This window comes from Rana temporaria, chromosome 6 (genome assembly GCF_905171775.1).
Source record: "Rana temporaria chromosome 6, aRanTem1.1, whole genome shotgun sequence".
In the NCBI taxonomy this organism is placed as follows: domain Eukaryota; kingdom Metazoa; phylum Chordata; class Amphibia; order Anura; family Ranidae; genus Rana; species Rana temporaria.
The window spans coordinates 55,252,465-55,280,213 of NC_053494.1; the positions used below are offsets into that span (position 1 = coordinate 55,252,465).

The 27,749-nt window shown below is 47.2% G+C and overlaps 1 protein-coding gene across 2 annotated transcripts in view; it reads right to left on the reverse strand.

Annotated features, from left to right (window-relative positions):
* Positions 1-27,749, reverse strand: part of LOC120943493 (transmembrane protein 180-like) — an 87,507-nt gene that overhangs the window by 56,420 nt on the left and 3,338 nt on the right. For both annotated transcript variants that reach the window (XM_040356829.1, XM_040356828.1), the window contains exons 2-4: positions 22,686-22,851; positions 8,297-9,019; positions 3,423-3,577 (exon numbers count right to left, since the gene is read on the reverse strand). In XM_040356829.1, the coding sequence (XP_040212763.1) occupies positions 3,423-3,577; positions 8,297-9,019; positions 22,686-22,838 (1,031 nt within the window). In that variant the 5' untranslated portion in view covers positions 22,839-22,851. The remainder of the gene's footprint in view (positions 1-3,422; positions 3,578-8,296; positions 9,020-22,685; positions 22,852-27,749) is intronic.

Genomic DNA, 27,749 nt, shown 5'->3' on the forward strand with positions numbered 1-27,749 from the left:
GAAACTTGTCCGCTGGAAACATGTCCGTCGGACATGTCCGATGGTTAGTACACCTAATCGGACATGTCCGCTGGTTATGACGTGTAACCAGCGTCCCGAAATCCCGCGCATGCGTCGAATTGATTCGACGCATGCGTGGAAGCATTGCACTTCCGTGTTTGAGAACGTCGGTGTCTTCTACGTCACCGCGTTCTGTCCGCGGGGATTTTGGTCTGATGGTGTGTACACACATCAGACCAAAAGCTCCCAGGAGACATGTCCCGCAGACGGTTTTCATCGGACATTTCTCCTCGTGTGTACGGGGCCTAACGCATGCAACGATACCTCACATTTGAACGGTGTTTACATATGTGGGCAGGACCTGCATGCGTGTTCGCTTCTGCGCGCAAGATAACGGGGACAGGGGTGTTTTGAAAAAAAAAATGTTTAATTTTATTTTTATTTTACTTAATTCTTTTGATTTTTACACTTTTTTTACATTTTTTTTTTTTTAGCACTTTTATTCCTATTACAAGGAATGTAAACATCCCTTGTAATAGGAATCAGTGTGACAGGTCCTCTTTATGGAGAGATGTGGGGTCAATAAGACCCCACATCTCTTCTCCAGGCTTACAAGCATGAAATCGGTGAAAAAAAAATCACTGATCACATTCCGACAGCCGCGATTGCGGCTTTGTTTACTTCCGGGTACCGGGTGTGACGTCATAGAGATGATCTGGTAACCAGTCATCTCTATGCTTTCCAGCAGCGCCGACCGATTCGCTCTCCGGGCCCCCGATGGCACGGGAGAGCCCGGAGAAGCACCGGATGGCGGCGGGAGGGCGGGACGCTGCCTATAAGAACGATCAAGTGGCGGGATCGACGCTTTGATCATTCTTTTCGTGCACAGAATCGGCGACTGAAGACGGCGATATCTGAATGATGCCTGTAGCTGCACCCATCATTCAGATATCACCGCACAAAGCCGAGGACGTCCCAGGGACGTCCTCGGTCGTCAAGAGGTTAAAGGGAAATTAGTACTGGTGGCTCTCATACTTTCTTATGGTGCACTATTGTGATTCAGTGGGAACCATAGTATGTTAGGTCCTGACCCCTCTATTACATCATCATAAGAGTTTTAAATTGTTGGTTTACCTTTTCCAACATTTTTTTTTAAAGGTGAACTAACATTGTACACCCGGCCCCACCTGCTATTTGCATAAAACGCCAGGTTTTAGGGATTCTGAGGCATTCTGCATGCCAAACACTGGGACATATGGCCACTTTTGGAGGTTGATGTTCACAATCTGAGCACTGTGCAGAAAGGACAGAATGGGAGCTGCGGTGGCTCAACGCGATTGGCACTGCGCTGACAAGCCATTCACCTCTGCAGCTAGGGGTTCGGTTCCCGGTCTCGGCTACATGTGAATTGAGTTTGGTGGTCTCAGCACGGCTCCCGGTGGGTGTGCTATGCAAGGTAAGCCTGCGCTTAGTAAGCCCACCCCCCTCCCACAAAAACCACCACACCTACACACGCACTCGAAATTGGGTTAACACACACGCACTTTGACCACGCGGTCTCTAAAAGAGAGGCGAAGGACTAACGGGGCTGGTTGAGCGGGCTAATCCTCTCACTCCCTTATAGGGAGTCCCTCTGCCCCGTTGGGCTTCAAAGCGGAGCAGGTAGGGCGGGCTGTGTGGGAGGACCCCCTCACAAACCCGCCATTGCCACCCGGGGCATGGAGAAAGGTGGCAGATTGCCTCTGGGGGAGGCCTGCCTACTCCCAACTCCTGCAGTCCGGCTCCTCTCTCGAGTACACGCACAAAAAATACACAAAAAAAAAAAAAAAAAAAAAAGAAAGGACAGATTTGCTCTGAGCTCATCACATCCACATGTGTGTCTAGGGAAAAAACATGATGCATTTCCTTTAAGACTGTCCCACAATGTACTGCAGATTCACTTGATTCAAAGCACAGTGGTTACAATGCACTGCAGAACCAGTCAAGCAAGGCAAAAAAAAAACACAGCAGACATCATACAACTGACAGATTAATCATAACACTCTGCCTCTTCTCTATACCAGTTGTTTGCTGCACAAATATTTGACAGCCCTGGAACACCAGAGGCAATAAGAAAGATCTCACTTTTCATCACATGCTCTAGCGAATATGTGACAAAATATTACGGGTCATGTGATCCACATTTTACTCTTTGCATGTCAGGGAGACTACAGAAATTTTGGAACCTATACAATTATTTACAGGTGAACGGTCTTCAAGTTACCATTCTTTTCTTACAATGCTTTAAATTTAAAACAACAGTCTAAAAATACACCCTAGTATGTCTGCAGGTACATTTGCAGAGCTATTTTGAGTGTCCTTGCACCCAGGATGCTCTGATATGCAAAGCTTTTGCAGAAAGCTGTGGGCAGAACCATTCCCTCCATCAACCCTTTACTGGACATACAGCTGCCCATTATGGAGGCTGAAGCTGGCAGAAGGCACTGCAGCCTTCATCTTTCTCAGCAAAGGTCAAGATATACATATTAGCTGGAGAAAGACTGTACAACTCCTCCAGTTACTGTTCCTCTTTCATACTCTTCAGGGCAGATTCACAAACAATTGCATGTGAGATACGCTACGCCGCTGTAACTTACTGTTCCCAGCTTCGAATCCACAAAGTATTCGCGCCGTAAGTTACTGCGGCGTAGTGTATCTCTCGCGGCGTAATGGCGCGCAATTCAAATGCGGCGAGTGGCGAGCGTATTTAATTTAAATGAAGCGCGTCCCCGCGCCGAACGAACTGCGCATGCGCCATCCCTAAATTTCCCGCCGTGCATTGCGCTAAATGACGTTGCAAGGACATCATTGTTTTGACGTGGACGTAAATTACGTCCAGACCGATTCACGGACGACTTGCGCAAACAAAATAACATTTTTAAAATTATACGCGGGAACGACGGCCATACTTAACATTGAGTACGCCACCATATAGCAGCTTTAACTATACGCCGGAAAAAGACGACGTAAAAGAATGCGACGGGCGCTTGTACGTTCGTGGATCGTCGGAAATAGCTAATTTGCATACTCAACGCGGATTACGACGGGAACGCCACCCAGCGGACGCCGAAGAATTGCATCTAAAATCCAAAGGCGTACGAAGATCTAACGGATCTAACCCAGATGCCGTTGTATCTTGTTTTGAGGATTCAAAACAAAGATACGACGCGGGAAATTTGAAAGTACGCCGGCGTATAAGTAGATACACCGGCGTACTCACTTTGTGGATCTTCCCCAGAGTGTTTACCCATCTGGTTCTTAGTTCTTAGTCAATGCTCTAAACAAAAAGGTAATAAGACAAAAACCAGAAACAATTTCCCTTATGAACTTACAATTTATAACAGGACAGTGACAGAAACCAGACGTGAAAGATGTTTACTTACATGTTAGTGACAAGGAATGCGGCTAGAATATAGTAATGCTGAGGTCCTATTAAAAGCATCAGAACTGCTGAAATGACTTCCACATAGAATCCCCATAGGATCACCTTGTAGTAACCAATGTTTAGTAGTAATGAGTGACTGATCAGCACAAGAAACTGAAAATAAAAAATAGAAAAAAGAAGCACATGTGAAATGTAATAATAAATGAAAATCATAGGGAAACTGTTTTTTCCTTTTTATTATTATTCACTCTGTGTGTCTGTGTAAATCCAGGAAGTGAACAGGCAGCAGCTTCAGCTGCCCACAGTTAAAATGGTTGCAGCCAGGCTTGGTGGGGAGAGATTTCTGCAGCATATTTGGCAAGTACAGAATCACAGTATATATAAAATAATATGCAAAGTGGTTGGAGGAAAGCTTCAGAATGGCAAAGATGTTTTCATTACAAATTAGGTGAGCAGACTGCAGTTCCTCTTTAAAATAGTTGGGCTTTAAGTGTTTCAGAAAAAGTTAATCTTCAAGATATTTTAGGTAACATAGTAATCAGGGGTTGTTACGCACAACAGCCCGGATTCACAAAGCACTTACGCCGATGTATCTTGATATACGCCGCGTAAGTCTATCTATGCGCCGTCGTATCTATGCGCCGTGCCCACATTCTGAGATACGCCTGAAAATAGGCTGCATACGACCGACGTAACTTTCCTACGCCGGCGTATCGTGGGCGCATATTTACGCTGGCCGCAAGGGGCGCTCCCATTGATTTTCTATGCACATATGCAAATGAGGGAGATACGCCGATTCAGGAACTTACTTGCGCCCGGCGCATAATATACGCGGTTTGCGTCCGGCGTAAAGTTATTCCACATATAGGAGGCGCAACTCATGCAAAGGTATGGACCAGGGAACAGAGCCGTCGTATTTTACGTCGTTTACGTAGTACGTGAATAGGGCTGGGCGTAGGTTATGTTCACGTTGTAGGCAGTGATCCGGCGTATCTTAGGGAGTAGTTCCGCCGTACGTTATTCGTATCTTTAGGACGCTCAGTCCATCATTTACATGGGGTCACGCCTCATTAGCATGGCTCACGCCCACTTCCACCTACGCTGGCTTACGCCGAGGAAACCCAGCGTAGATTTGGGGCGAGTGCTTTGTGAATCCAGTGCTTGCATTTGTGCGCTGCGTCGGCGTAGCGTATATTAGATACACTACGCCCGCATAAATATGCGCCGATGTATGTGAATCCAGGCCAACATTTTTATCCTATGATCCAATAGAAGGAAGCTTCTCAGTCCTTCTATGGCTGATACCATAATCCAGAAAATTCTTTATCATCTACTGTATGTTTAAATAAAAATGAAGCAGTAAGCTTATTTATTAACCTCTTGACCACCGCCCCATGTCAAAAAGACGTCCTCCTTTTTAAAGTTGAATATCTCGATAACGGCAGCAGCTGCTGCCACAACCGAGATATTCATCTTTTCAGGGGGCGGTGGTGTACACGATAACGGCGGTCTCCGCGGCGGATTCGCCGCGAGATCGCCGTTATCGGTGGCGGGAGAGGGGCCCCCCCCCCTCCGCTCTCCCGCGCCCTCCGCCGCTTACCGGAGCCGTCGGTAGCGGCGGAGGGGATCCGATGTGTCCGGCAGCTGAGCGGGGACGGGACTGAAGGAGAAATCTCCTTCACCCGTCCTCCTAGCTCTGCTGGGCGGAAGTGACGTCAAAACGTCAGTCCCGCCCAGCCTCTTAAAGAAACATTTTTTTTTTTGTCATTTGAAAAAATGACATTTTTTTTTTTTTATTTATTTTTTTGCATTTAAGTCTAATTATGAGATCTGAGGTCTTTTTGACCCCAGATCTCATATTTAAGAGGACCTGTCATGCTTTTTTCTATTACAAGGGATGTTTACATTCCTTGTAATAGGAATAAAAGTGATCAATTTTTTTTTTTTTTTTTTTTTCAGTGTAAAAAATTATAAAACTAAATAAAAATAAATCAGAAAACCCAAAAAAAATTTTTTAAAGCGCCCCGTCCCGACGAGCTCGCGCGCAGAAGCAAACGCATACGCGAGTAGCGCCCGCATATGAAAACGGTATTCAAACCACACAAGTGAGGTATCGCCGCGATCGTTAGAGTGAGAGCAATAATTCTAGCCCTAGACCTACTCTGCAACTCAAAAAATGCAACCTGTAGAATTTTTTAAACGTCGCCTATCGAGATTTTTAAGGGTAAAAGTTTGACGCCATGACACGAGCGGGCGCAATTTTTAAGCGTGACATGTTGGGTATCATTTTACTCGGCGTAACATTATCTTTCACAATATATAAAAAAATTGGGCAAAATGTATTGTTGTCTTATTTTTTAATTCAAAAAAGTGATTTTTATCCAAAAAAAGTGCGCTTGTAAGACCGCTGCGCAAATACGGTGTGACAAAAAGTATTGCAATGACTGCCATTTTATTCCCTAGGATGTCTGCTAAAAAAAAATATATAATGTTTGGGGGTTCTGATTAATTTTCTAGCAAAAAAATTGTGATTTTCACATGAAGGAGAGAAGTGCCAGAATTTACCTGGTGGGCAAGTGGTTAAGGAAACAAGTAAAGAGCAAAGGTCAGTAAACCCAATGAATTATTCAGAATTTATGTTTTATATATACGCAAGTGTAAGGTCTCATACACACGGATGTTTTAAAAAAACGAGCTGTAAAGCTAGTAATGACGTCTGGAAAAAAGCGGCGTTAAAAACGCGATTTTATTAGCGTTTTGACTTGGCGTCAATGTGCGTTAAACGTTGTTTGTAAGCATTATTGCTAATGCCCTGTAAACAAGACCGGTTTTCCTGACATGCCAAAACCCAAAGTTTTTCCCGACGCAATTCCTCTCAGGCCTGCCTTGCATACACACGTTCAGTCAAAAAAACGCTTTACCAAAGCGTGGTGCCATCCAACACGTACGACAGCACTATAAAGGGAACGTTCCATTCAAATGGCGCCACCCTTTGGGCTGCTTTTGCTGATCCTCGTGTTAGTAAAAGTTTGGTGAGAGACGATTCGTGCTTTTCAGCCTTGTGCCCTTCAGTCCGTTACAGCGTGACGAATGTGCTATCTCCATTACGAACGCTAGTTTTACCAGAACGAGCGCTCCCGTCTCATACTTGATTCTGAGCATGCACGGTTTTTTCCCCTCGGAAAAGCATACACACGAGCGGTTTTCACAACAAGAAAAAGACTGACGGGAAACACAACAGGAAAAAATAGAGCAGGTTCGAATTTTTTTGCGGACAGTTTTCTCGTCGGGAAAACTGCTATGGAGCATACACACGACCGTTTTTCCCAACCAATCAAAAAAATGGCAGTATTCTCGTTGGGAAAACCGGTCGTGTGTACGAGGGATAAGGCGTGTTTTTTCAAAATAAATATCCCTCTGCTATTTTCCACTCCTAAATTACCCACAATGCCAAGGAAAAGTATAAAACAACGTGCGATATCACATAATAAACATTTTACAGCTTAAAAACGCAGACGCTAAAAAACTTTGGTATAGCGCGAATTCACATTTTTGAGCTTTTTCCGGCATCTGCGTCAAAACAGCTCTAGCGCTGGAGCCTCAGAATGCGCTGGTCCTTGTTTTTTTTTGGAGTTTGAAAACGACCATGCCTGTTACAGCTCAAAAACGCCATGGTGTGTATGAGCCCATTGAATAAAATGGAGTGGCGTTCTTAAAGCGTGGGTTCACCTGAAAAACAAATTTTTAAAGTGGAGTTCCACCCATAAATATAACATTACATCAGTAGTTTTAAAAAAATGTCATTAGTCCTTTACGATTTTTTTTTAGATGCCTTCAAAGTGTTGTTGCTAGGCAGAATAGTTAATCTTCCCACTTCCTGCACCTAGGTGCTTAATGCTTCCTAACCTACACCGCACAGACTCCTGGGAATGTAGTGGGTGTAACTTTCCAGGAGTCTGTGCATTCCCCAGTCTCAAAGAATCATGTGACTTGGACAGCACAGGTGCTGAAACCTGATCTGACACTGCTTGTGCAGCACTGAGCATGTGCCAGATCTGCAAGGCTGAAATCCAGGAAGTCATACAGTCTGGCTTCATGATGCCCACACTTAAGATGGCCCCAGTCAATTTCTATTTTATAAAGTGTCTAAATGCTGTAACAACCTAACAAAACGGACCTTAGTTTACAGACTAACTTTACTAGAATACATTAAGCTTGTGTATTACAGGGGTATTTATATTTAAAAAGTAAAATTGTGGCCGGAACTCCGCTTTAACATTAGATTAAGGCTAATTGTGGGAAGCACAATCGGGTGTTTTTTTTTAAAATCAATGCGGTATATACCGTTTTAGAGATAGATGTTCTCCGCGGCTTCCGGGTATGGTCTGCGGGACTGGGCGTTCCTATTTGATTGACATCCTTCCGACCGTCACATACAGCGCGTCACCAGTTGCCGAAAGTAGCCGAACGTCGGTGCGCAGGCGCCGTATAGAGCCGCACCGACGTTCGGCTTCTTTCGGCAACTGGTGACGCGCTGTATGCAACGGTCGAAAAGGCTGTCAATCAAATAGGAACGCCCAGTCCCGCAGACCATACCCGGAAGCCGCGGAGAACATCTATCTCTAAAACGGTATGTACTGCATTGATTTTAAAAAAAAACACCCGATTGTGCTTCCCACAATTAGCCTCAATCTAATGTTAAAAAATAAATTTCGGGTGATCCCCCGCTTTAAGCAGCAAAAAAAGCTCAAAAAAGCCGCTGTTAAAACGTCCGTGTTTATGAGGCCTAAATGTTCAGTAATATTTTTTAAAGAACAGTTTGTAGATTTATTTTGATGCGTCAACAACTGCGAAATGTAAAGTGACACTTACCTGAGGAAATAAAAATCCAGCTCCATACATGATGCTTCTTATAAAAGAAGGAAGAGCATCTTTGGGAATTAGGTTATCAGCGAATATCATCATGAAGTTACTGCAAAAAGTGGCATGGAAAACTTGAAAAAAGTTCATAGACACAAATAGAAGAAAGTTTTTTTGAGTGAGGATCTGCTTAGTGAGAGTCAGAACAGAGGACCAGGAGAGTGGGGTGTCTGAGCGGCTCTTGCCCTCCAGAAACTTCTGCTCGTACTGGGTCACCCCAAACACACCGGTATAACACATGCATGCAGTGGACAGTACCGCCAAACCCAAGGTGAAGGTCTGAAATCTTGGAATGTTCTCCATGTTATCCGAGACAAGTCCACAAAAGAGGATGCTTGAGGAGCCCAGCAGCGAAGCCAACTGGTTGTATTTTATGAGTTCAAGGCGGCTTTCATGCTTCGTTGAAATCTCAGTGAACAGGGCACACTGGGCAAGCAGAACAAAGGTAAGCATGCCATCAAACACACACAGTGCTACAACAAGATGGATGCCACTAAGCCATTCACCTTCTGAGTAGTCTTTCCAGGGAAACCAAGGTATTAGGAAGGCCAAAGCATAAAATGGTGCTCCAAATAAGATGGACCTGCGGCGTATAGAGCAGAAGTCTGACTTTGAATTGTCTTGTATGTACCCAAATAAAGGATCATTTATGGCATTCCAGATCATGAACACAACCTAAAAGACAAAAATCAAAGATCATCTAATAAAGGTCATGTCCATTGTAAACTCAAAGAAAACATTTTTGGGTGGACACTGCAAGGTGAAATCAGACCTCATCTCTTCACGACTATGACAACCAGGTCTCTGTAGCTGGGATTCTACCTGCACCCACAGAAACAATTGCAACAGTGTCACATTCTCTATGTCCCAAGCCAGTGGGTGACTGTTCCAATATTCGTCAAGAGTGGTGTTCCACTTAAAAGGGTCCAAGGGTCACATTTGGACACTATTAGCCAGATTCAGGTAGAGTTACGCCGGCGTAACTTCGAATCTGCGCCGTCGTATATTTAAGTGTATTCTCAAATTGAGATACACTTAAATCAAGCTAAAATATGACCCCCGGCGCCGTCGTATCTTAGCTGTCTATTTACGTTGGCCGCTAGGGGCGTGTACGCTGATTTACGCCTAGAATGCATAAATCAGCGAGATACGCCTATTCACGAATGTACGCTTGCCCGTCGCAGTAAAGACACGCCGTTTACGTAAAGCGTTTTCAGGCCTAAAGATATTCCACCAAAAAGAAGGTGCAGCCAATGTTAAGTATTAACGTCGGAACCGCGTCGAATTTTTTAATTTTTAAGTCGTTTGCGTAAGTCGTCCGTGAATGGGGCTGGGCGTAATTTACGTTTTCACGTCGAAACCAATAAGTCTTTGCGGCGTAATTTGGAGCATGCGCACTGGGATACGTCCACGGACGGCGCATGCGCCGTTCGTTCAAAACGTCAATCACGTCGGGTCACGATTCATTAGCATAAAACACGCCCACCTCTTCACAATTTGAATTAGGCGCGCTTACGCCGGCACATTTACGCTACGCCGCCGTAACTTAGGACGCAAGTGCTTTGTGAATACAGCACTTGCCTCTCTAACTTACGGCGGCGTAGCGTATATGAGATACGCTACGCCTGCCTAACGTTAGGCACTTCTTCCTGAATCCAGCTATATCTCCCTACTTCCAGTTTCTGCCGTGGTTCAGACAGGCACTGTAATATTAGGCAAGGCAGCTCACACTACCAATCTGGCTGGGACGTCTCTACTGCTAGCACCTGGATTTACTGCTGACAGCATAAGCACCACTCATAAAAGACCCTGTACCCCCCCCCCCCCCCCCCCCCCCACTTGTCCATTCATCACCACTGGGTCCCATTTCTAACCACCAAACCTGAAAGCCCTTCCCCCAACATGTATTCGCATCAACTCAACCCCCCTGTTTTCACCACCCCCATCCTGCTTCTCCAGCACAGTAATGCTCATTCTAACCATTACACCTGCCCCAAAGCTTCATCCAGTGCATGCCCCCACTTCACTCACCCCTGCACCGACATCTGCCTCTGTGCTTGCCGCCACTTTTCCAACACACACTGCAGCGATGCGTCTTTTGGTATTCAGCCCATTCAGAGAAAAGACAGATTTTTGCTAGTAGATTTATAATCACATTTGCAGACTACCAAGATACAGAGGGGGTAAAAAGTATTTAGTCAGCCACCAATTGTGCAAGTTCTCCCACTTAAAAAGATGATAGAGGCCTGCAATTGTCATCATAGGTATATCTCAACTATGAGAGACAAAATGTGGAAACAAATCCAGACAATCACATTGTCTGATTTGTAGAGACTTACAGAAAGTCTTCACAAGGTTGTCACACACTGTTGCTGGTATGTTGGCCCATTCCTCCATGCAGATCTCCTTTAGAGCAGTGATGTTTTGGGGCTGTCGCTGGGCAACCCGGACTTTCAACTCCCTCCAAAGGTTTTCTATGGGGTTGAGATCTGGAAACTGACTAGGCCACTCCAGGACCTTGAAATACTTCTTACAAAGCCAACCCTTTATTGCCCGGGCGGTGAGTTTGGGATCATTGTTATGCTGAAAGACCCAGCCACAATTCATCTTCAATGCCCTTGCTGATGGGAGGAGGTTTACACTCAAAATCTCATGATACATGGCACCATTCATTCTTTCATGTACACGGATCAGTCGTCCTGTTCCCTTTGCAAAGAAACAGCCCCAAAGCATGATGTTGCCACCCACATGCTTCACAGTAGGTATGGTGTTCTTTGGTTGCAACTCAGAATTCTCTCTCCTCCAAACACGACGAGTTGTGTTTCTACCAAACAGTTCTACTTTGGTTTCATCTGACCATATGACATTCTCCCAATCCTCTTCTGGATCATCCAAATGCTCTCTAGCAAACCTCAGACGGGCCCGGACATGTACTGGCTTAAGCAGGGGGGACATGTCTGGCACTGTAGGATCTGAGACCCTGGAGGCGTAGTGTGTTACTGATGGTAGCCTTTGTTACGTTGGCCCCAGCTCTCTGCAGGTCATTCACTAGGTCTCCCCCGTGTGGTTCTGGGATTTTTGCTCACCGTTCTTGTGATCATTTTGACCCCACGGAGTGAGATCTTGCGTGGAGCCCCAGATTGAGGGAGATTATCAGTGGTCTTGTATATCTTCCATTTTCTAATTATTGCTCCCACAGTTGATTTCTTCACACCAAGCTGCTTGCCTATTGCAGATTCAGTCTTCCCAGCCTGGTGCAGGTCTACAATTTTGTTTCTGGTGTCCTTCGACAGCTCTTTGGTCTTCACCATAGTGGAGTTTGGCGTGTGACTGTTTGAGGTTGTGGACTCTTGCGTGTTTGTAGAGGACACCAAATACTTATTTTCCACCATAATTTGCAAATAAATTCTTTCCAAATCAGACAATGTGATTGTCTGGATTTGTTTCCACATTTTGTCTCTCATAGTTGAGATATACCTATGATGACAATTACTGGCCTCTCATCTGTGGGAGAACTTGCACAATTGTTGGCTGACTAAATACTTTTCTCTTTCGTTCATAGACGGACACAGCATCCTTTGACCTTAGGGTTATGCTTCTTCCTACCAGGAGATTTAGGCAGAATTCTACAGCACTTAAGGTGTTAAAAACTTTCCTTCATGCCGCTCCTCCCAGGGGGCGTGGCTCCCCCAGGCATAACCCCCACTCTGCTTTAGCAGCCTCAGTTTGTTTCTGCCTAACCGTCAGGAGAGTCAGGCTCTCTCTGGAGTCCTGGACTCTGGAGTTTTTTCTTGCAAATTTTTTTGCATTTTTGCGAGTTTTTTCCTCGCTTTTTTATTTTATTTTTATTTTTGAATCCTGCGATTCTTCTATCAACAGCCGACTGGGTGACAGGCTGGGTCCTCGACCCTTGTAGTCCCCCCAGGTTCGGCCTTCGAGCGTGTGCCGGCCCTCAGCTCCGCTTTGGGACGTCCACGACAGGCCCCATTGCTCCAGGGGCGGCCGGGGAACTTCGGTTCTAGGGCACACATATGACCGGTCTCTATGGCCTTGTCACAGTGTGTCTGGCTGACAGCCATGCCGTTCGCGGACGTTGGTTCTGTCTGGGATACCTCCAGCCAGGTAGTCGCAGGACAGGTAAGTAGTGGCCCCTTACTCAGGTAAGTGGTCTGGCTGGAATGTTTTCCCTTGGGAGGTCGACTGAGGGTTTTCCCCTGCTTTCCTCTCTCCCTTATTCCTCTCCCTCCTTTCCCCTTTGGGTGACGGCTGTGCAGGGGGTTTTTTCCCTGGGGCTCATATTTTTTTTTTTTTTTTTTTTTTTTCACTCGGGTATGGCTGGGGCTGTTCTGTGTCACTGCAGGGGACTGTGGTGGACATTCTGGGCATTTTTGTGTGTGCTGTGTGCTGTTTTGGTGTACTGTCATTTTTGGGTACACTGTCTTTTTAAAACTGCGCAACGGCGGCCATTTTGCCGGAGCCGCGCTTGTATTATTCGGCGGCCATTTTCTTGTGGCCGGCGCCATTTTCAGCACTAGTTCGGCCTCTAGTGGCCGTTTCGGCGGGGAAAAAAGACCGCGAATCATCTGAGGGGACAGACGCAGCGCTGCAGCTTCTCCTCAGCACACACTTGCCTTCACAGACCGCGCTGTACCAGGGGGTGGTGAGTCTCAGGGGGCCCCATACTGTGCTCTAGCGGCCGGGAGGTGACCTGTGGGGGACTTTTTTCCTGCCCTTGGCAGTAGGGGTGAAATGGCAACGGCAATATGGAGCCTGAATCAGGCCCCTCATTTCTTACAATGCCGGAATTAACCCTTAAGCGCCCCTCCCCCTGCCACATCTGTTCAATCGGTGTCGGCTGTCCTGGAGTCTTTTCTCACCAGGTTTGAAGCAGCCAGTGCTCGGTTGGGGGGTAAAAAAGCGCCCCCCCCCGGAGGCTGTTTCTGGGGATATCTCTGACGCAGAATCTGATGCTTCTGGTTCTGTCATGTCAGAGGATGCGGGCTTAACCCACATGGACAGCGAGGATGACTCTGCTGCGGAGTCTGCTGATAAGGAATTTGTTGGAGCTCTTATTACTGCGGTGCGTGAGGCTCTTCATTTAGAGGATTTGGCGGAGACACCAGCGGTGTCAGTCCTTTTGGATTCCGCAAACCACCGCGTACCGCTAAGGTATTCCCCTGTGTTCCTTATTTAGACAATATGTTGTATAAGGAATGGGATACACCGCAAAAGGCTTTTACGGTTCCTAAAAGCTTTGCTACCGTTACCCCCTGGAGGAGGACTTTTTTAAAAAAGTGGGTCACTCCTCCGTCGGTGGACCCTCCTGTGTCCAGACTGAGTAAGGCTACTACGTTGCCTGTGGAGGGGGCTCCTGCTTTCAAGGACCCCGCTAATAGGAGAGTGGAGGCCGTGGCCCGCTCCCTGTTCTCGGTGGTGGGTTCGGTGGTAAGGCCGGCTCTGGCCGGAGCCCTGGTAGCTCAGACGCTGACTGAAAGGGCGAAGCTCCTGCTGCAGGACCTGGAGGTCCAGGGGGCTTCCGAGTCCTCTAGGGACCTGGCTGAACAGTTGATTCAGGGTCAGAAGTTTCTCTGCGAGGCGGATATGGATTAGATTCCTTTGCTTTCCAGGGCTTCTGTCTACGCAGTGGTTCTGCGCCGCCTTATATGGCTGAAGTGCTGGTCGGCTGACCAGTACTCAAAAAAGGCCTTGGTAGATTTGCCCTTTAAGGGCGGACGGCTTTTGGGGGCATCCCTGGATGACATCATTAAGGATGCCACTGGAGGTAAGAGCACCTTGCTCCCTCAGTCGGGGAAGGGTAGGGAACCTCGCCGCAAGCAAGGTCCTACTTTTACTACCCCCTAAACGGTTTTTTTCGTGCGCCAGCGCGGCTGGAAAAGGTCCGCAAGGTGCAAAAGCCCTTGCTGCCGGGCGTAAGCGCCCCTGGTTCAAAATACCGAACAAGCCTGCGGACAAGCCTGCTTCCGCATGAAGGTCTGCCCCCGCCCGGGTCTCGGGTGGGGGGACGGCTTCACGACTTCGTGGATCGGTGGAATTCTCTTCTATCCGACCGTTGGGTTTGCGAGGTGGTCGCCTCGGGGTACAAGATAGAGTTCCTTTCTTGTCCCCCAAACAGATTTTTTTCCATCCAACCTCCAGCTTCCTCCGGATCGTCGGCTAGCCCTGTCCGGGGCTGTCCAGGATCTTCTGGACAGGGGGGTGGTTGTGCCGGTCCCCTCGCTGGAACGGTTTCGGGGGTTCTACTCCAATCTGTTCGTGGTCCCCAAGAAGGGAGGGGTTCGCCCTATCCTGGACCTAAAGGCCCTCAACTCCTTTGTCAAGGTGCAGCGATTCAGGATGGAGTCGGTCCGTTCTATCATGGCGTCCCTCCACCAGGGGGACTTCATGGCGTCCTGAGGCATCATGGACGCATACCTGCATGTTCCCGTTTGCACAAGCCACCAAAGGTATCTGCGCTTTGCGATCGGGGAGGACCACTATCAATTCGTGGCCCTCCCGTTCGGGCTGGCGTCGGCACCACGGGTGTTCACCAAGGTGCTCGCCCCGATCCTGGCCTTGCTACGGCAGCGAGGGATCGCTATCGTGGGATACCTGGACGACCTTCTCCTGAGAGCTTCTTCAGGCTCAGAGTTAGAGGAGGACGTGTCCATCACGTGTCGGACTCTGCAGGAGTTCGGCTGGTTTCTGAATCTCAGAAAATCAGTGTTGGTTCCGTCCCAGAGGCTGGAACCCCTGGGGCTGGTTTTGGATTCGGGGGAGACAAAAGTGTTCCTCCCATCGCAAAACCTGCTGACCCTGCAATCTGCAGTGAGACAGTTGTTGACCCAGAAGTGGTCATCTCTTCGCTTCTGCATGCGGGTTCTGGGTCTGATGGTGGCCTCCTTCGAGGCAGTTCTGTATGCCCAATCCACACCAGGGTACTACAGAAGGAGATTCTGTCACGATGGGACAGGGTCCCATCTTCTCTGGATCACCAGATTCGGTTGAGCCATCTGGCCAAGTCTTCCCTGGCATGGTGGCTGACGTCTCCGGTGCTTCGGTCCGGGAAGTCTTTTCTTCCGTGCCGCTGGACAGTGGTCACGACGGATGCCAGCCTCTTCGGCTGGGGGGGCGTCTGGGGCACCCAGTCAGCCCAGGGGCGCTGGACTCGGGAGGAGTCCCGCCTGCCGATCAATATCCTGGAGCTCCGAGCAATCAAGCTGTGCCTTGTCAGGTGGTCGCTGGAGCTAAAGGGCCGTCCTGTCAGGATCCAGTCCGACAACGCCACGGCCGTGGCGTACATCAATCATCAGGGCGGCACAAGGAGCTCGGCCGCGGCGACGGAGGTCGCTCACATACTTCGGTGGGCCGAAAGGTCCGTTCCGGCCCTGTCGGCGGTATACATTCCGGGAGTTCTGAATTGGCAAGCCGACTCCCTAAGTCGCATGACTCTGGATCAAGGGGAGTGGTCTCTCCACCCGGAGGTGTTTCAGATCCTGTGCCAAAAATGGGGCACTCCAGACGTGGACCTTCTGGCGTCCCGTCTCAATCGGAAGGTACCATGGTTTGTGGCTAGGTCAAGGGACCCGTGGGCAGACACGTCAGACGCGTTAGTGGCTCCCTGGGTCAATATCACCTGATTTACGCCTTCCCTCCTCTAAGGCTCCTACCCCGCCTGCTGCGCAGGGTGGAAGCCGAAGGTATTCCAACGATCCTGATCGCCCCGGATTGGCCGCGTCGCTCTTGGTACGCGGACCTGGTACGTCTGGTGACAGACGCCCCCTGGCGTCTGCCTCTGAGGGAAGATCTCCTGTCTCAGGGCCCGATCTTCCATCCTGCTTTACGGTCACTGGCTTTAACGACGTGGCTGTTGAAAACCAGGTACTGAAGGACCGGGGCCTGTCGGGCCCGGTAATCTCTACCATGCTGCGTGCACGGAAGTCCACTTCTCGAAAAATTTACCATCGTACATGGAAAGCATACATCTCTATGTGTGAGGAGATGAAGTGGCACCCCCGTACTTACGTGGTGTCCCGGATCCTGCTGTTCCTACAGCGGGGAGTGGACCAGGCTCTTGCCTTGAGCACGATCAAGAGTCAGATTTCTGCTCAGGCTGTTTATTTTCAGCGTCCCTTGGCAGCGAATTCTTTGGTTCGCACGTTTGTGCAGGGGGTCCGGCATGTGGCCCCCCCGGTGCGCCCTCCGCTACCTTCTTGGGACTTGAACTTGGTCCTCTCGGCGCTTCAGCGTGCCCCCTTTGAGGACATTCGGGAGATCCCCTTGCTGACTTTGTCGCAGAAGGTGGTCTTTCTGGTAGCTATTACCTCTATCAGACGAGTGTCTGAACTGGCGGCCTTGTATTGCAAGGCCCCCTACTTGGTCATCCATCAGGATAAGGCGGTGCTGCGCCCGCAGCCCTCTTTTCTTCCGAAGGTCGTTTCGGCCTTTCACATTAACGAGGACATTGTTGTTCCATCATTATGTCCTCAGCCGAAGAACCCGAAGGAGGCCTCTTTACATTCTCTGGATGTGGTTCGGGCCCTTCGAGTTTACTTGTCGGCGACAGCTCCGTTCCGGAAGTCGGACTCGCTGTTCGTGTCTGTGTCCGGTCCCAGTAAGGGCCTGGCAGTCTCGTCGGCCACCATTTCCAGGTGGATCCGACAGGTTGTGCTTCAGGCCTACGCCCTGAAGGGGCGGGCGCCTCCCTTTCGGGTCATGGCGCATTCGACCAGGGCGATCGGGGCCTCCTGGGCTTCCGACACCAAGCCTCTGTGTTACAGGTGTGTAAGGCAGCGACCTGGTCGTCGTTCCACACTTTTTCAAAGTTTTATAAGGTGGATGTGAGTGCATCTTCTGATGCCTCCTTCGGCCGCAGGGTGTTACAGGCGGCAGTTTAAGGTTGGAGTTCCTCCGTTGAGTAACTCCGGTTTTGTTTGGGGTGTAACCTGTTTTTGCTGTGTTATTTTCCCACCCCTCGAATTTTTTTGACACTGCTTGGGGACGTCCCTAAGGTCAAAGGATGCTGTGTCCGTCTATGAACGAAAGAGAAAAAAGGATTTTTGTACTCACCGTAAAATCCATTTCTCTGAGTTCATAGACGGACACAGCACCCACCCCTCCTTTGTTTGTACTGCTTGTTACGAACTGAGGCTGCTAAAGCAGAGTGGGGGTTATGCCTGGGGGAGCCACGCCCCCTGGGAGGAGCGGCATGAAGGAAAGTTTTTAACACCTTAAGTGCTGTAGAATTCTGCCTAAATCTCCTGGTAGGAAGAAGCATAACCCTAAGGTCAAAGGATGCTGTGTCCGTCTATGAACTCAGAGAAATGGATTTTACGGTGAGTACAAAAATCCTTTTTTTTCCCCACTGTATGCCTCTTCCATTTTTCCCTGCAGGTTTTCCCTACATCCACTTTATGAATTATTTTTCTCCTGGCTAATAAATGGTTACATGTAACAAGCATTTATGTTTGTTTAATGATGTCTCACCCACATTAAAGACAAGCCTCACGAGTCAGGTCCACCCTATAATTTAGAATGTATTAAAATGCATAGTTAATTTTGTCCAAAAGGTACCCAGAGATGTGAGACAATTGGTTGATTACACTGGATCAGGAAATAAACGTAGGCAATGTGAAATCTCTACAGATATATCGTTTGGCTGATTTTGGGATATAACAGGGGAGATTTACCAAAACTGGTGCACACAGAATCTGGTGCAGCTGTGCATAGCTTGTTCAATAAAACCTGGAAGCTGCTTGGTTACTATGAAGAGCTGCACCAGATTTTGTATGCATCAGGTTTAGTAAATCTACCCCAATCAGTCATCCAGGATGGACTTCTTTGGTCCACCAGAGAGAACGCCTGTTTGCGCTGGATCCACTCACATCATAAAATGCGCGTTCAGGTTATAAATACATGCATATTTATGCCCTAACTAGTTGGCTCTTGAATCCACCATCTCTGTCTGAGCAACTTAATCACTATTTTTTACGATACGGCACTGCTTTACTTTAACTGACAATTGTGTGGTCATGCAATGCTGTACCGAAATAAAATTTATGTCATTTTTTTCCCCAATGAAAATAAAGTATTCTTAATAGGGCAATAATATACAGCATTGATGGACAATGATACGCTGCACTGATGGACAATGATACGCTGGACTGATGGACAATGATACGCTGCACTGATGGACAATGATACGCTGCACTGATGGACAATGATACGCTGGACTGATGGGCAATGATACGCTGCACTGATGGGCCAATCATAGGCTGCACTGATGGGCCAATCATAGGCTGCACTGATGGGCCAATCATAGGCTGCACTGATGGGCGCTGATAGGGTGTACTGATGGTCACCGATAAGCTGCCCTGATGGCCACTGATAAGGACCAACTGATAAGCTGCACAGATGGGGTTGTCCTGATAAGGCAGAACTGATATGCTGCACTGGTGGCCATTGATGAAGCTGCACTGATAAGGTAGCATTTGTATGCTGCACTGATATGCTTTATGTTAATATTGTTAAAGTTGTTGTTAAAGAGTATGTAAAGTACTTACAGGTGATGCATGACGCGGTGGGGACGCGAGTAGTGGTGACACTTGACACCGCAAAAGCATTAGACTCGGTGGAGTGGAGGTACCTCTGGAGATGCTTGGAGTGCTATGGCTTTGGTTGCAATTTTATTAGATGGACTCAGCTCCTTTATCAAAATCCGACTGCCAGGGTGGTGGCGAACAGTTGGCCCTCATCGGTGTTTGACCTCAGTAGAGGCACGAGGCAGGGCTGCCCACTTTCCCCACTGCTCTACGCATTGGCGGCGGAACCCTTGGCCGTGGCCATTCGAGCAGATCCGGAGAGCAGGGGATTGAGTTTGGGGTCTCTGACGGAAAAATATCAGTCTTTACGCGGATGACACGCTGCTATATTTAGCCGACTCGGGTCCCTCCCTCCGTCTGGCTCTTTAGACTATCGAGCGGTTTGGGCACTTCTCTGGCCTAAAGAAAAATTGGAGCAAGTCCCAGATACTACCGCTTGATGGCTTTCCCCCCTCGGAGGCCAAGGCCAACTTACCACTACAAAGAACTTGAGGTCATAAAATATCCGGGGGTGCGCATATCTAGAACCCCTGCGGACTACATTGCCCTGAACATAGAACCCCTCTTTTCCTTAATTAAGACTAAACTCCGTACGTGGACCCGTTTGCCGCTGGGGGTATGGGGTCGGGTAAATCTGGTAAAGATGGTTCTCTTGCCCAAGGTCCTTTATGTCCTCTGGCACTCCCCAATCTATCTTCCTTTGAAGTATTTTAAAGCTCTAAAAGCCCTTCTTAAACCATTCGTATTGGGTGGACAATCGACATAAACTTTCTAGGCAGTCACTCAAAAACTCGACAGACATGGGGGGTATAGCTTTGCCGGACTTTAATCATTACTACATAGCGGCTCAGCTTTCCCAGTTGTTTCATATAGACAAAGCCGACAGTGAACGTTTTAGACTTCTGTTATGTCCAAGATGGGCGCAGAGAACTAACAACCCACTGTACGCAATAGTAATGGGGACAGGTAGTGCAGGATTGGAGGGCGACACAAAGTCCCTTCTGTATCATTGGAAATGCATATGGGGGTTGGCTTCCTCTAAACTTGGAATTCCTGTTTACAATGATTACGCACTTTTGTGGTACAACAAGCACCTACTGGAATTTAGACGCATTCAGAACCCAGAGATCTGGAGCTCTCGAGGTATATATTACTTGCACCATCTGTTCTCTGACGGGGCCATCAAGACCTTTAATGCACTCAGGGATGAATTCTCGCTTCAGAATCACATGTTATTTTGCTTCCCCCAGATACGTCACGCAGCCCAGGTACAGTTCCAGTGGACACCCCCCCCGGCCTACCCCTAACCCTATTATTGCCAAAGGGTCTGATCTCCTCCTTTTACTCCATGTTGTCCACGCCTGTGTCCAGCAAAATAGCTTACAATCTGAAACCCTGTTGGGAGAGGGAGGTGGGTCCACTCGAGAACGAAGAGTGGGAGGAGGCGTTGGAGACGTGTAGGGAGGTATCACCTAGACTGACTGATATAGGTTGACCCAGATTTTTATTACACATAGAGCGTACCTTACGCCGCTTAGAGTGGCCAGGTATAAGAGAAATCAATCTGCCCTGTGTCCGGGTTGTGGAGTGGAAACAGGCAAGTTTTTTTACCTTTTGTGGGCTTTCCTCAAGATTCAGGGTTTTTGGGCCCAGGTTGTGACGTTTTTACATGACAGCATGGGTTCCCCCTTGGCCCTGGACCCAAAACAGTGCCTACTAGGGATTTTTCCTGATGTCCTAGACAGACCCACTAAAATATTCCTACAAGAGACATTATTTTCAGCTAGGAAACTCATAGCCAGGAAATGGATGAGGCCAGTGCCCCCAACTCTGTCGGAGTGGAAGACTGAGATCAATATGACTATGCCTTACAAAATGTCCGACTAAGGGGATGTCCGACTAAATATAACAACATTTGGGATAAGTGGTTGCAGAACCCTGACACCTGCACATGAGTGTTGACTACGCCCCGATGGATAGTGTCACGAATTGTAGCATTGCCGCCCTACTATCTGCCTGTAAATATATCCTACTCAATTCTGGAGAACTCGCCGGTGTGTACCAGACAAACTGGTTATTACACAGCATGACGACTTTTGTATTTTGTATTTATTTGATTATCACTTTTACGTATCTGTTCTTGTGATGTATACACTGTATTCCAATAAAAACCTTTTGTTTGAAAAAAAAAAAAAAGAGTATGTAAAGTACATTTTTTTTAAAATAACAAACATGTTATACTTACCTCCACTGTGCAGCTCGTTTTGCCCCCCCCGTGGCCCCTGAACCTGTTCTTCTGGGGTCCTTCAGCGGCTGTCTCAGCTCCCCCTCGCAAGAACTAATCACCTTAATGGGAGCGAACTCGCATGGTGATGAGTTGTTGCGGGCGCGCTCCTGTGATACAGCCGGCGGCCATAGCCGCTCACTGTATCACTCGGCCCGCCCTGTGGCACACCACGTCATTGGATATGATTGACAGCAGCGTGAGCCAATGGCTGCGCTGCTTTCAATCAACCAATGAATGACCTGAGATGCCGACTGAGAAGCCTGCGCGTTCACGGCGTGGGACTTTCGAAGAGTCGGGTAAGTAAACGGGGGCCGCTATTCCTCTGAAAAAAAACTTTTACCTTTATAACCCCTTTAATATTTAAGTTTGGAATTAAATTCTGTATAAAACATTTAATGGTGTAATTTCATGAGATAATTTATGAGGGTGTGTTTAGGGGCGGCCTTAAGGGTGGGACGGGGTAGAGGTTGGGAGGGGTAACTGTTGGCGAGTAACTTTTAAGACCTGGCTAGTGGTTCAGGACTTGAAATTTTAAAACCCTGCGTATACTATACCTGGCCAATGCCTCTAGAAGGTGGAAATTCACTCAGGTAGACATCGCTACTTCAATGATCTCCACCTGGTTCTGGGTCCAGTGCTGAGCAGCTGGCCTGCTGCATTCTAAACACAGGAAGTTGGTTGTTCAGCACTAGCAAAGCATGTCTTGCATTTTTCAAATGGATGCAAAACATCCTCTAATTGGACAAAGAGGAGAGTATAACCTGGTTTACATGTGCAACCATCAGGGCCCTTTCACACTGGTGTGTTTTTACCGCGTCTTCGCGGTAAAAATAGCGCCATTAAAACGCTCATAAAATGCTCCCCATGCCACCTCCATTGAAATGAATTAAAAAACGCTGTAAAAACGCAGTAAAAACGGAGCGTTAAAATTGCGGTAAAACACAGCGTTTTTAATTCATTTCAATGGAGAGGGGCATGGGGAGCGTTTTAATAGCGCTATTTTTACCGCGAAAAACGCGGCAAAAAACGCACCAGTGTGAAAGGGCCATCATTGCCATACAAGATGCCTTTCACAGTCGGCTTGGAGACATTATGTGGCCTCCCCAACCATTGAAATTCCACCACTCCGCAGCCAAATGCATTATACAAAGTTACGACATGGCTCTATTCCTGGGCATTTAATGGGTCACGATCGGTGGCAGTAGTGCCTTGAATGGGTCATGTGGTATAAATTCTGCCATGCCATGACTGTGGCAGTATATAATGTGGTCGCTGGCCATGTTAACTTGCAGCCCAACAGTTTGTAAAACTGTGCTCAACCACCTGTTTTTTTCACCCCTGCCCGTCCATGGGAAGACTTAGAATAGTATTGTAGCTACTATAAATGCATATTTTTTTATTAGAATTATGTGTCAACGTGGGTACAATTGCTCAGAAATACAAAAATGTATAGTACCTGAGCTTGATGAAAAGCTCCCTCTGATATTTTGTAGCGGTCAAGAAACAGCTTCACGTAATAAAAATTAAATATATGGTTCATCATTCCAGCTCCTAATGTGGTCATGGAGTAGGCCAGAGCCAGCCTGTTAATTCTGAAGGGTAACATCATGCTTACAGTTCACCTGAGGAAACATAAACAGAAGTAAAGCAGCATTAATTACCAAAGGGTCTTTGTTGTTTCTACGAGAGGAAAAAAGGCTGTGAAAAGACACATAAAAAGACTCCCACTGCTGGGGTCTCCTGAAAATCGGAGTGGCCTGGCTGTAAATATTTTTTAGGTTTCCCAAGTTATTTCTCTGATGTTTATACTGCCTACATTCACACTTGGATTCCTGTGTTTAGCTTATAGTTTGCCCAGATCGCTTTTTCCTGTGTTTAGATGTTCCTGCTTTATTTTTTGTGCCCAAAAAAAAAAAAAACGATGGTCCGTTTTCATCGGTTAACCGATGAAGCTGACTGATGGTCTAAAAAAAAAAACGATTGTGTCAGAACGCGGTGACGTAAAACACGACGACGTGCTGAAAAAAAATAAGTTCAATGCTTCCAAGCATGCGTCGACTTGATTCTGAGCATGTGTGGATTTTTAACCGATGGTTGTGCCTACTAACGATCGTTTTTTTCCCCCATCGGTTAGGAATCCATCGGTTAAATTTAAAGCAAGTTGGCTTTTTTTTAACCGATGGTTAAATAACCTATGGGGCCCACAAACGATCGGTTTTGACCGATGAAAACGGTCCATCAGACCGTTGTCCTCTGTTTAACCACTTCCAGCCCAAGGACGTCATATGACGTCCTGGACTTTCAGTGGGGATATCTGAAAGATGCCTGCAGCCACAGGCATCATTCAGATATCCAACTCTTCAGCCGGGAAATCCCTGCACCATAAGAACGATCATAAGATCAATCTTATAGGTGGCGGGAGGGGACGCTCCCCCCTCCCGCCGCCATCCGGTGCTTCTCCAGGCTCTCATTTGCCATCGGAGACCCGGAGAAACGATCCGCCGGCGTCCGATGGAAACCATAGAGTAGACTGGTGACCAGATGGTCACCAGTCATCTCTATGATCGTCGGAGGCCCGGGCGCGATGTTATGACGTCACGCCCGGGTCCTGGAATGTAAACACAGCCGCAATCGCGGCTGAAAGCATTAGATCTGTAAAAAAAAAATTCACGATCTAATGCTTTCCAGCCTGGAGGAGAGATGTGGGGTCTTATTGACCCTGCATCTCTCCATAAAGAGTACCTGTCACAAACCATTCCTATTACAAGGGATGTTTACATTCCTTGTAATAGGAATAAAATTGATAAAAAATAAAAAAAATGTCAAAAAAAGTGTAAAAATAAAAGAAATTGAGTAAAATAAAAACTAAAATAATAAAAAAACATTTTTTAAAAGCCCCTATCCCTGTTAGCTCGCGTTTAGAGGCGAACACACACATAAGTCCCGCCCACATATGTAAACGCCGTTCAAACCACACATGTGAGGTATCGCCGCGTGCGTTAGAGCGCCAGCAACAATTCTAGCACTAGACCTCCTCTGTAACTCTAAATTTGTAACTTGTAAAAAAATAAGCGACGCCTATAGAGATTTTTAAGTACTGATGTTTGGCGCCATTCCATGAGTGTGCGCAATTTTAAAGCGTGACATGTTAGGTATCTATTTACTCGGCGTAACTTCATCTTTCACATTATACAAAAAAATTGGGCTAACTTTACTGTTTTGTTATTTTTTAATTCACAAAACCGTTTTTCCCCCCCAAAAAAAGGCATTTGAAAAATTATTGCGCAAATACTGTGCGAGATAAAAAGTTGCAATGGCCGGCATTTTATTCCCTAGGCTTACCTGTAGGTGCAAGAAATATCTCCTTAACCTGCACGGTTAAGAAGATATTTGCAGAAAACACTGCATCAATGTCTATCGCGCATGCGCACCGTAGACAACGGCGCAGGCGCACTGAGCTTGCCGGTTTTCTGAATGGAATATTGCTGGGGCCGCGCAGGAATCTGCGGAGGGGAACGAGGAGCGCTTTGTTTTTCAGGCAAGTGCCACATAACGAGCCAGTATGCTATGCAGGGTTTTTTTTTTCAGAAAAAAAAAAAAGAGAGGGTTTACTTCCTCTTCGAGCTATACTTTTATCAGAATGCCAGATCTAGGACAAGGTGATAGGAGGATGGGGGTCGTTTTGCTTCCCGAATTCTACCCCAGACAAGCACCTGGTCACATAACTGTATATCACCATTCCTACAAGGAGAAAGGTGGAAAAACAGACCCCATCAACCAGATAATCACCTCAAAGGAAGTGTTTGCTGTTCTCCTAACCCTGAACTCCCGAGGGCTGGCTTGATATTTTAAACTTCCTACCACAGCATAAAATGTGACCTTTACTTTTAGAAATATACAGTATGTGTGCCTTGTGACTGGAGACGGCAGCTTGCATGAAAAAGGCGCGCTTTCGTTTTTTAACTTTAACTAGAATGCAGTTTGAAATTCAAAAGCACTTCCATGCATCATCACATCTTGTACATCGAAATGCCTATGTATCTTTTAGGACAGGTATAAGCCGCTCATGGAGGTGGACGGTGTGCGGGGCACATATGCTCAAGTGTAGAAATTCCAGCGGTTTTCTGTGGCCGGGGAGCCACAGTTGGCACATACAGCCAGTCATAGTAAGAGAGGATGGCGAGGGACCGGTAAGCATACAGGCGACCGGTTTTCTCGGCAGGAAACACTCTGCCGGGAATCCCGACGAGAAAATAGGTTCTTTATTTTCCTGTCGGAATTCCTGGCTGTTTTCCTGACGGGAAACCTGCTAGGGAGCATACACACGGCCGGGATTCCCGTCCAAATGATCTCCTGGCAGTTTTCTTGCTGGGAAAACCGGTCGTGTGTACGAGGCTTTAAAATCTAAAGTAGTCTTTGGTCCGACTTTGATGCCAGTTACACAGGCATTCCCTGAAATTGCAGCAAAAATGTTGTAAAATCGTGCAACTTTGAAGTCGCAGTAGTGTGAAAAGGGCCTAAAACAGCTTTTTACTATTCCACTAGAAAAAAAAACAAGCATTTAAATCTTGCAGTGCAGGGGGTATCTTTGGATTGTGCCCAGAGTTCAGCTTCAAAAAAGATCTAACACTATATTTTTATTATTGTTCTGTCTCCTTCCAAAACACATGTAACACTTTGTCCCATGTAGCTAGGCGCTTCCTAACCCTAGCTATGAGGTCCGACCTGCACCTTCTTTCCCTCATGCTGCGGCCGATGCAACAACAACTAGGAAGGAGATGGACGCTGCATAACTGCAGTTTGTCTCAGCTCTGAGCAATTTTTCCTGACAAACAACGACAAGAAGAATGAAGAATGTCAGCCTCTGCATTCCTCTTGCTGTTGCTTGTCTGGGAAAAATGTTTAGAGCCAAGCCAAACTGCTGTTTTGCAGCATCCATCTTCTTATTAGCTGTTGTCAGATCAGTCCGGGGGTGGGAGTGGGTGAAGGTCAGACCTCATAACTAGGGCTAGGAAGCACCTAGCTACATGGGACAAAGTATTACATGTGATTAGTCCTGTAGGAGACAGAACAGTACAACAACAACAACAAAAATACAACAGATCTTCTTTAACTCGCTTTACTAGTTTATGGAAATGACAAAAGCAAATAACTCATGGCCTGAGGAAATATTTCGCTGAGAACACAACATTTCTGATCCTGGTTTGCAGAAATGAAATTCAGGCACCAGCATTGTCTGAAAAGTGATCATTCCCAGAAACAGAGAGCATGTGGCTGATGCCACAACATTGATCACAACCATTTTCTTTGCAAAAAATTATGGATTTCAGACCAGCAATGATCATTTAGCTGTTTTGATTAAAAAAGTCAGAGCTGAAGCCTGACTCCAGATAAAACATTTCATTTTGTTTGGGTCAGAGAAGGGTTAGAACCCACTTCCCCACAGGGACAGGAAGTGAGGGAAAATCAACCAGACAGAAATAAAAACCTGACAGGAATTTTCTCTCACCTCCACTTTATGAAAATATTGGCATGAGTTAAAGCGGGAGTTCACCCATTTGTAAAAAAATTTTTTTTCTCCCCTTAGCTTCTTGCTCGTTCGGTCTAGGGGAATCGGCTATTTGTATTAAAATATGAGCAGTACTTACCCGTTTTCGAGCTGCATCTTCTTCCGTCGCTTCCGGGTATGGGTCTTCGGGAGCGGGCGTTCCTTCTTGATTGACAGCCTTCCGACGGTCGCATCCATCGCGTCACTCGTAGCCGAAAGAAGCCGAACGTCGGTGCGGCTCTATACTGCGCCTGCGCACCGACGTTCGGCTTCTTTCGGAAAATCGTGACGCGATGGATGCGACCGTCGGAAGCCTCTCGGAAGCCTGTCAATCAAGAAGGAACGCCCATTCCCGAAGCCCATACCCGGAAGCGACGGAGAGGATGCATCTCGTAAACGGGTAAGTACTGCACATATTTTAAAATAAATAGCCGATTCCCCTAGTAAAAACGAGCAGGAATCTAAGGGGGAAAAGTGCCCTCTAAGGGTGAACCACCGCTTTAAGCCCTGTACACACAGCCAGGAATCAAAACGTTTTTCCCGATGAGATTCCTGGCAAGCTTTCTTGCTCGCTGAGTGTACACATGGGCCATTCAAACGAACCGCCGTTCTTTTGAATGGCAAGAACACGGTGATGTCATTGACTACGACGAGAATGCGTTTGTCACATTCGATGTCGTTGCCGCCATCTTGCTACACCCTACACTATGCCTTGGAAGCTACCGCGCATGTGCCAAAGTCTCATCGAGCATGCGCGGGTTTCCATGGAGGCAGGTAAGTACACAGACGCTCGGTTTTCTCGGCAGGAAAACACTGTCGAGAATCATGACGAGAAAATAGAGAGCAGGTTCTCTATTTTTCTTGTCAAGATTTCAGGCAGTTTTTTCGACGAGGAACCATACACATGCACGCTCTCCCAGCAGCTTTTTTGCAGAGAAAACCGTGCATGTGTACGAGGCTTTAGACTTTAAA